We start from the raw sequence: 9,792 nt of genomic DNA, 5'->3' as shown, positions 1-9,792 counted from the left end.
TATTATGTATTTATTTTTTACAGAAAACAAAAGACTTAAACATATTTTAAAGACTTGAAACATATTTTAAATAAAGATAATTGTTGTATCAAGTTCAAGATTAAGTTTGAGAATGATTCTTACAAAACTGTACTCTCTGCAAGCTTTTTTTAAGGTAATTAAAATAAAGACTTTTTCTTTTTCATAATTCACAATTTGTACATATACAAATCCGATCAGAATTATCAAGCACAGCAACAAAACAGTGATAGCCTATGTGTGTAATGTGGTGATCTGAAGTTGGCTCAACATCATGAACAGTTCCTCTGTCAGAGCGAGTGTCTGATAAACACTGCAGACCCTCACGATCTCCTACTGTATATAAAACACTCACCAGACATGTGAACACTTACATGTGCTCATGCATAAAGCTATCAGTGCGCCAAGAGCACATACAGGCCTACGGTTTAATTAATAATAATAATAAGTTACATAGCGCTTTCCTGCGTACTTAAAGCTCTTTACACATGGAAGAGGGAATCTCCTCAAACACCACCAATGTGCAGCATCCACCATTATTAATTCTATGCATAATTCATAGCTGTTATGAAACCAAGATGATTTAAATGTTAATAATTTATGTGATATAAATGTGCACTCAACTTCAAATCTTAGTTTATTAATACTGCATCATAAAATACATTTTTAAAAACTCAATTATTCTCTGAATCAAGTGAGTAATGCACACCCTTGTGATTAAAGTGCACTTTAGTATACTTTTATGAAGTGTAATTATTAGCATATAATATACTTAAAAATAATACACGCAAGTGTGAATTAAATGTAATGTTTTGGCCGCACTTCATGCATATTTACAGTGGCCGAGAGAGCTCAACACGCTGCAACTGAAGAAAACACATCCGCAAATTAAGAAAACATCTTTATCAGTTTCACAACACACGTGTGCTCCAAATACTCACAACACAATGTGGCAACCCGGAGGTGGATTTGAAGGATAATTAGCCAACTACGCCACTCAGGGAGTTACACCCAGAGAATTTAGTGTCTCTAAAAGGACACGCAAGTTCATTCATCAATAATCGCTCAGAGACATGGGTAACGATACAAAACAGTTGACTTTATTAAGTTACACAATCACTTTAAAACAATCATTAAAATATATCAGGCCTCAGCAAAGCACAGCTCATCATAAGGGTTTGGCTCTAAAAAGGTCACAGGAACACCAGCTAACTGGGGCTTACCAGCAGGGTCAGGCTATCAGAGATTAGGCTGCCTATAGCAGAAAAATCATTCCTTTCACCAGTGCACGCAAACACACGCACTCACACCATACTTCACGGATGGACACGGCACACTGTGAACAACACACCACCACCACCACTTAGAAGGGAATAGAGCCGGCCTCCCTGCCTTTGGCACCCAGATCCTGCGGCACAAGAACAGAGAAATCTCAATACGAGTCACTAAAATGCACACAGAATAATTAAGGTGCTGAATTGCCCTATGTCGATTTAAATTAAACAACAAAACCCAAAATAAGAATTAACAAAACTGGAAAAGAAATGTACAAGGCCTATTTGCCCTCAAATTACAAATCATGAATTAAACAAATAAATTAAACAAAAAGAGTTAAAGAAATGCAAAAGCAAGACAATGGATTTTAGTTTACAGAAAAAAACAAACTGATCTCAACAGTTTGCAGGATAATACACTAAACTGGTTTTAACAGTTTACAGAAAGATAAACCAAACCGATCTCAATCAGTTTACAATAATTAACTAAGCAGCAAAACAAAATACAAACTAGAAAAATACAAAAGAAATATAATGAAGTTGCATTTAATAGGATAAATCAAATAAGCCACACAAAATAAATGCACTGCAAAACAAACCCAAAAAAAGATAAAGCTCTTTGCAAAATAGAAAACCAAATAATAGAAAACAAACTATATCAGAATATGCAAAGGCAAAGAGCAGAGAGTATCACTTCTATTCAAATGTAAATAAAGACGACTTAAACAAAAGAGAAAATAGAAAATGTAAAGCAAAAATCAACAAAACAGCAACGTTATCCGTGGGCAGGACGTGAAACGCACCCAACTAGCAGTCGCAGCAGTAGTGCGAGATCTGCAGGAGAAACGAATCCGTTGATTTGAATCATACGAGAGGGAATGGCGATCAAGCAATCAGCTTACGCTCTCCAACGTTTTAGGGAGAGCACCTGGAATAAAATAGAATGTCACCATTTAATATTACTATTATAGAGCCTCACCCGAACTTAGTAAACGCCTGTTAGACATACCAATGATGAATATGATGCGTGCATAATCAGGAGCGCACACACCCAACAACGGTATTGTGCCGAATTTCGACCCCCTGCCAAATTATTACCCCCCTCGTTGAAGTCAGTACCTGATTGCCTAATCCTACCCCCTCCCCTAATCCTACCCCCTCCCCCACAACTAATCCTAAACCTACCAATACTAGGGGAACGTGACACTGAAAAAACAGAAACACGAGAACATTATTGAGCAACATTACAGAGCTCTGAAGGGCTGAAAAGTCAGATTTTAACAGGAAAGTCTCTCACAGTCTCTTGATTTCATTGAATTGAGTGATGTTTTTTTTTTTTATATAAGGTGTTGATTTCACTATATTTCAGCATATTCTGCATGTGATTTGATAGTTCAACTTCACAGTTCTGTCATGAACTCTCGGAGTGTTTGGCATGGTAATGGATATGACAATGTTGATATGTTCGGTCTTGAAGGAATAGATCTGCTACGCTGCTGTGAGCAAGTAAGACATGCTCTACAAAACACATGAATTACGCGTAGCAGATCTACACAGGTGGAGCTGGGGGAGGTGGAGGGTTTCTGAAAGCGCACAAGCTCATTGGCTGCTGATACAGCAGGAACCAATCAGCTGTGCCCTATAGAGAATGATGTGATTGCAGACTGAGTTAAAGGCCGGTCAGCCAGCGCCATCTAGAGTTTCATGACAGAACTTTGTATTTGTCAATCCCTGATTGTCTCCAGCAGAAATAAGAGACAGAGACTCATATATATGAATAGTGTGGCGTATCTCATCAGATGCTCATGAATAAAATAACCTCTGACTGAGATCCAGCTGTGGAGTGACTGTCCTCTCTCTGTTTTACAGTAGTAGAAACCCTCATGTGACTTTGAGACAGTAGTGATGCTCATCTCTCCTGTCGTCTGATTCTGGATCAGTGATCCGTCTTTATAGAAATCAGCGCTGAGGATCGGGGAGTTTGTAGATCGATGTAAACAGTGTAGAGTCAGAGTCTCTCCCTCAATCACAGGATCAACAGAACTCTCCAGAATCACCTCACCGTCTACAAACACAAGAAATACATCAACAGATGTAGTGATGATACAGGCTGTGTTAATCAGAGCCATACTTCAATTATTAATAAGATCTGGAGGGTCAAAATGTTCACTACCTTTAATCTGAGAAACTTTTATTCAGAAAGGATTCATGATCAAATGTGACGCATTGATCAAAAAAGACATTTATGTTACAAAAGAATTATATTTCAAATAAATGCTATTCTTCAGACTTTCTATTCATCAAAGAAGAAAAAAAGCATCACGTTTTCCACAATTTATTTATTTTTTTTCTCAACATTGATAATAATCATAAATGTTTCTTGAGAAGCAAATCATCATATTAGAATGATTTCTGAAGGATCATGTGACTCTGAAGACTGGAGTAATGATGCTGAACATTCAACTTTGAATAAATTATACTTTACAATATATTCACATAGACATTTTTGTTTTATTGTAATATTTCATATGTAATAATACTGGAAAATGAACATTTGCATGCGTTTTTGATCAAATAAATACAAACATATTTCCAAAACAAAAATACCAATCCCAAACTTCTGAATGTTTTATTTTATTATAGAGTTTAAATCTTGATATTTACTTGATATATATCAGTATTCTGATATTCAGATAGTTTATGCATAATCATATGACTGAATTCTCAATTATAATATTGTTTAATCTTGAACAGATTGTTATTTATAGTGTTTTATAGTTGTAAGCGTGATTGGACTCACCATGTACAGTGATGTTTCGAGGATGCCGTTTCTCTCCAGATTCAGACTCACACCAGTACACTCCAGTGTCAGATGTGCTGAGAGAGTCCATTACACATCCAGATCCTGTTTGATTTGCACAAGTTTGTGTGTCTTTGTCTGTGTATCTTCTCACTGTCCATCCAGCAGAGTTACTCTGATCCTCACAGCTCAGAGAGAGAGAGTCCGATGAGAAGTGTTGACTTCTGCTGGGATTGATGACCAGAGACACTGAAGCAGAAACTCCTGAAAAGAGGAAAATCTCCATCAAAACTGACAGCACAGAGACTGCAGTGAAACACAGATCCGGATGAGCACGAGCATAAACCCTCACCAGTGATCCACAGTGTCTGTGAGCTGCTGTTGTGTGTGTAATAGGCTGGTCGTCCTCTCTCTGCTCTGCACGTATAAACTCCTGTGTGCTGTAGAGCAGCAGGACTGAGAGTGTAAGATCCTCCAGCTCCTCTGCTGCTGTCTGACAGATGATCATGATCTCTGAACCAGCTGAACGTCCAGCCTTTAGAGGAGCCTGAAACCTCACAGGTCAGAGTCACTGATTCTCCTTCAGTCAGCCACGGCTGTGGAGACACTCGCACTGATGCCTGAGCTTCAGCTGAACAAAACATCACGAGTTACAGAGCCGTAGAGAAACTGATGGAGAAGCTGATCACAACACACACACACTCACCTGAGACAGTCAGTGTAACAGCATCACTGCGCTGAGAGCTTTGAGTGTGTATCTGTCCTGTACAGGTGTATTTACCGCTGTGAGATAGATCAACACTGCTGATGTTCAACTCTTGTGTTGAGCACAGGCTGACAGTGTTTTTATATTGGTTGTTGGTTCCCTCTATTTCCCATCTGTATGTCCACTCAGTGTCTCCTCCCCACTTTATATCACATCTGAGAGTGACTGTTTCTCCTCTAAACACTCGTTCATCAGGTCGTACCGTCATCACAGCTTTAGGACTCTCTGTACAAACACAGATTATTGCATTTATAGTTTCAGAAGTTGTGTAGATGTTGTCTCTGATCTGTATTTGTTGCGTCACACACTACAGTCTCTCTCACCTGTGACATTTACCCACAGTGCATCACTGTATTGTGTGTAATAGACTGGTTTCCCTCTTCCAGCTCTACACCAGTACTGGCCTCCATCAGACACTGAATCAATCTTCAGGCTGTAGGAGTTTGTTTCTGTCTTCTCTGTCTCAGGGTTCAGTGTGTGTTTGTACCAGTAAGAGTCCCAGTTTCCAGTGGACGGATCCATGCGACAGGTCAAAGTCACTGTGTTTCCAGTCAGTGCAGCTCCTGCAGGATCTGATGTGAGTTCAGGCTTCGGCTTTAGATCTGCAGGAGAACAACAACAGATTCAGATCCCCAAGACTCAAATACATGAGCATTTAAATGACTAAAATAATTGCTTCAGTCCTCTTATTGGAACAGATATGGCTGATACAGAAGTGCATAAGAGAAGAGTTGAGCTCCACATTACATCTTCACTGTCACCCCTCTTTTATCACAGAGACATGAACATCACTATCCAAACTTAAATAGTTGTAATTCAAGAATGATTAGGAATATAGACCTATGGCTGATCTTGTTTTAAAGAAGACATTTGGAAGATTATTGTAGAAGTGAAAATTTAGAAAGTGAAACAGAAAAAAAAGTTATAGAAGTTTTAGTTTATGAAAATGCATAATGTAAACAATTATTTAAAATATATATTTTACAAAACATGTTTTACTTTAAAATTGCAAGAAAAAAATATATATTTCAGTGAGATTTAGTTCGGGCGCAGTACCAAACCTTTTCACTAGATGACAGCCAAGCTCTGTTAATGACCATATTATGTTTAGAGTGATCTGAACCATATATTTCCATAATGTTCATACAATTTATGAAGTAGACATCTATTGAGAAGTAGTATGGGCGGTTTAGCAGTATTTGATTTAAATTCAACCTTTAACTAGAAAAAAAAGTTTGTTGGACAAACTTTAAGTTGGCTTGAGAAAGCCGGACCAGAGAGTTTGAAGAAGTTAAAAGTAGTTAGAAGTTTAAAGTTAGAAGTTTGAAGTAGTTTGAAGTTTAAAGTAGTTTAAATTTTTATTGATAAATTAGTTAGAAAGAAAGAATAGTTAGAAAGAAAGAAAAGTTAGAAAGAAAGAAAGAAAGAAAGAAAGATTAGGTATAAAGAAAGAAAGAAAGATTAGGTATAAAGAAAGAAAGAAAGAAAGAAAGAAAGAAAGAAAGAAAGAAAGAAAGAAAGAAAGAATGAAAGAAAAAATAAAGAAAGATTAGGTAGAAAGAATGAAAGAAAAATAAAGAAAGATTAGGTATAAAGAAAGAAAGAAAAAGATTAGGTAGAAAGAAAGAAAGAAAGAAAGAAAGAAAGAAAGAAAGATTAGGTAGAAAGAAAGAAAGAAAGAAAGAAAGAAAGAAAGAAAGAAAGAAAGAAAGAAAGAAAGAAAGAAAGAAAGAAAGAGAAAGAAAGAAAGATTAGGTAGAAAGAAAGAATGAAAGAAAGATTAGGTAGAAAGAAAGAAAGAAAAAGATTAGGTAGAAAGAAAGAAAGAAAGAAAGAAAGAAAGAAAGAAAGAAAGAAAGAAAGATTAGGTAGAAAGAAAGAAAGAAAAAAAGATTAGGTAGAAAGAAAGAATGAAAGAAAAAAGAAAGAAAGATTAGCTAGAAAGAAAGAAAGAAAGAAAGAAAGAAAGAAAGAAAGATTAGGTAGAAAGAAAGAAAGAAAGAAAGAAAGAAAGAAAGAAAGAAAGAAAGAAAGAAAGAAAGATTAGGTAGAAAGAAAGAAACTATTAGTTAGAAAGAAAGATAGAAAGAAAGATTAGTTAGAAAGAAAGAAAAGTTAGAAAGAAAGAAAGAAAGAAAGAAAGAAAGATTAGTTAGAAAGAAAGAAAGAAAGATTAGGTATAAAGAAAGAAAGAAAGAAAGAAAGAAAGAAAGAAAGAAAGATTAGTTAGAAAGAAAGAAAAAAGCAAGATTAGTAAGAAAGAAATTAAAGTAAGAAAGAAAAAAGAAAGAAAGATTAGTTAGAACGAAAGAAGAAAGAAAGAAAAGAAAGATTAGTTAGAAAGAAAGAAAAGTAAGAAAGGAAGAAAAAAAGAAAGATTAGTTAGAAAGAAAGAAAGAAAAGTAAGCAAGAAAGAAAAGAAAGATTAGTTAGAAAGAAAGAAAAAGAAAAAAGAAAGATTAGCTAGAAAGAAAGAAAGAAAGATTAGCTAGAAAGATAGAAAGAAAGAAAGATTAGGTAGAAAGAAAGAAAGATTAGGTAGAAAGAAAGAAAGACAGATTAGTTAGAAAGAAAGATAGAAAGAAAGATTAGTTAGAAAGAAAGAAAAGTTAGAAAGAAAGAAAGAAAGAAAGAAAGAAAGAAAGAAAGAAAGATTAGTTAGAAAGAAAGAAAGATTAGGTATAAAGAAAGAAAGAAAGAGAAAGAAAGAAAGATAGAAAGAAAGAAAGAAAAAAGAAAGATTAGTTAGAAAGAAAGAAAAAGAAAGATTAGTAAGAAAGAAAGAAAGAAAAGTAAGAAAGAAAGAAAAGTAAAAAAGAAAAAAGAAAGAAAGATTAGTTAGAACAAAAGAAGAAAAAAGAAATATTAGTTAGAAAGAAAGAAAAGTAAGAAAGAAAAAAGAAAGATAAGTTAGAAAGAAAGAAAGAAAAGTAAGCAAGAAAGAAAAAGAAAGATTAGTTAGAAAGAAAGAAAAAGAAAAAAGAAAGATTAGCTAGAAAGAAAGAAGAAAGATTGGCTAGAGAGAAAGAAAAAAGAAAGAAAGATTAGTTAGAAAGAAAGAAAAAAGAAAGATTTGTTAGAAAGGAAGGAAAGATTAGTTAGAAAGATTAGATAGAAAGATAAGTTAGAAAGAAAGATTAGAAAGAAGAAAGATTAGTTAGAAAAAGAAAGAAAGAAAGACAAAGATTAGTTAGAAAGAAAGATAGATTGATTAGTTAGAAAGAAAGAAGAAATATTAGTTAGAAAGAAAGAATGATGAATGGTGGATTAGTTAGAAAGAAAGAAAGAAAGAAAGAAAGAAAGAAAGAAAGAAAGAAAGAAAGAAAGAAAGAAAGAAAGAAAGACTAATTAGTTAGAAAGAAAGATAGATTAGTGAGAGAGAAAGAAAAAAGATTGATTAGTTAGAAAGAAAGAAAGAAAGAAAGAAATAAAGAAAGAAAGAAAGAAAGATGGATTAGTTAGAAAGAAAGATTAGATAGAAAGATAGATTTGTTAGAAAGAAAGATAGATAGATTAGTTAGAATGAAAGAAAGAAATATATATTAGTTAGAAAGAAAGATGGATTAGTTCGTTAAAAAGAAAGATAGATTAGTTAGTTAAAAAGATAGATAGATAGATAGATAGATAGATAGATAGATAGATAGATAGATAGATAGATAGATAGATAGATAGATAGATAGATAGAAAAGGTTTGAAGATAGATAGATAGATAGAAAAGGTTTGAAGATAGATAGATAGATAGATAGATAGATAGATAGATAGATAGATAGATAGATAGATAGATAGATAGATAGATAGATAGATAGATTAGTTAAAAAGATAGATAGATAGATAGATAGATAGATAGATAGATAGATAGATATGGTTTGAAGATAGATAGATAGATAGATAGATAGATAGATAGATAGATAGATAGATAGATAGATAGATAGATAGATAGATAGATAGATAGATAGATAGATAAGGTTTGAAGATAGATAGATAGATAGATGGATAGATAAGGTTTGAAGATAGATATATAGATAGATAGATAGATAGATAGATAGATAGATAGATAGATAGATAGATAGATAGATAGATAGATATGGTTTGAAGATAGATAGATAGATAGATAGATAGATAGATAGATAGATAGATAGATAGATAGATAGATAGATAGATAAGGTTTGAAGATAGATAGATAGATAGATAGATAGATAGATAGATAGATAGATAGATAGATAGATAGATAGATAGATAGATAGATAGATATGGTTTGAAGATAGATAGATAGATAGATAGATAGATAGATAGATAGATAGATAGATAGATAGATAGATAGATAGATAGATAGATAGATAGATAGATAAGGTTTGAAGATAGATAGATGGATAGATAAGGTTTGAAGATAGATAGATAGATAGATAGATAGATAGATAGATAGATAGATAGATAGATAGATAGATAGATAGATATAGAATGGTAGTTTAATTGAGTCTAGGGCTTCAGAGAATTTAGATTTGAGATTTTGGCTTTTACACTAATGGGCTACCGTAGTCTTGGCTCAATTTGAGCAGTCTGCAATGAAAGTCTATGGGATTTTTATGATTTTGAATATTAATTTTTAAGAAAACCGTAAGTCAAACCAGTCTGAAAAGATATAGCACACCAAGTCAGAACAGTATGAAGGTCTGACCCGAGTTTGGAGTATGTAGCTTGAACGGTCTAGGAGGAGTTAGTGTCCCAAAATTTGCGGTCAGAAAAAGAAGTAAGAAGAAGAATAATAACTAGAAAGAAAGAAAGAAAGAAAGAAAGATTAATTAGAAAGAAAGAAAGAAAAAGAAAGAAAGAAACAAAGAAATGAAAGACAGAAAGATGGATTAGAAAAAAGATAGATAGATAGATAGATAGATAGATAGATAGATAGATAGATAGATAGATAGATAGATAGATAG

General features: G+C 33.5%; 1 protein-coding gene across 1 annotated transcript in view; it reads right to left on the bottom strand.

Moving 5' to 3' along the window:
- Positions 1–1,186: 1,186 nt before the first annotated feature.
- Positions 1,187–9,792, bottom strand: part of LOC309492463 (Fc receptor-like protein 5) — a 22,522-nt gene continuing 13,916 nt past the window's right edge. Inside the window, exons 2-8 of the mRNA XM_082161456.1 lie at positions 5,182–5,460; positions 4,799–5,083; positions 4,445–4,723; positions 4,093–4,356; positions 3,112–3,357; positions 2,096–2,220; positions 1,187–1,426 (exon numbers count right to left, since the gene is read on the bottom strand). Coding sequence (XP_082017582.1) covers positions 2,186–2,220; positions 3,112–3,357; positions 4,093–4,356; positions 4,445–4,723; positions 4,799–5,083; positions 5,182–5,380 — 1,308 coding nt within the window. The 5' untranslated portion in view covers positions 5,381–5,460 and the 3' untranslated portion in view covers positions 1,187–1,426; positions 2,096–2,185. The remainder of the gene's footprint in view (positions 1,427–2,095; positions 2,221–3,111; positions 3,358–4,092; positions 4,357–4,444; positions 4,724–4,798; positions 5,084–5,181; positions 5,461–9,792) is intronic.

The sequence above is a fragment of the Leuciscus leuciscus genome (assembly GCF_965113295.1).
Source record: "Leuciscus leuciscus genome assembly, chromosome: 2".
Lineage (NCBI taxonomy): Eukaryota > Metazoa > Chordata > Actinopteri > Cypriniformes > Leuciscidae > Leuciscus > Leuciscus leuciscus.
This window is presented reverse-complemented; position numbering and strand designations above follow the sequence as displayed.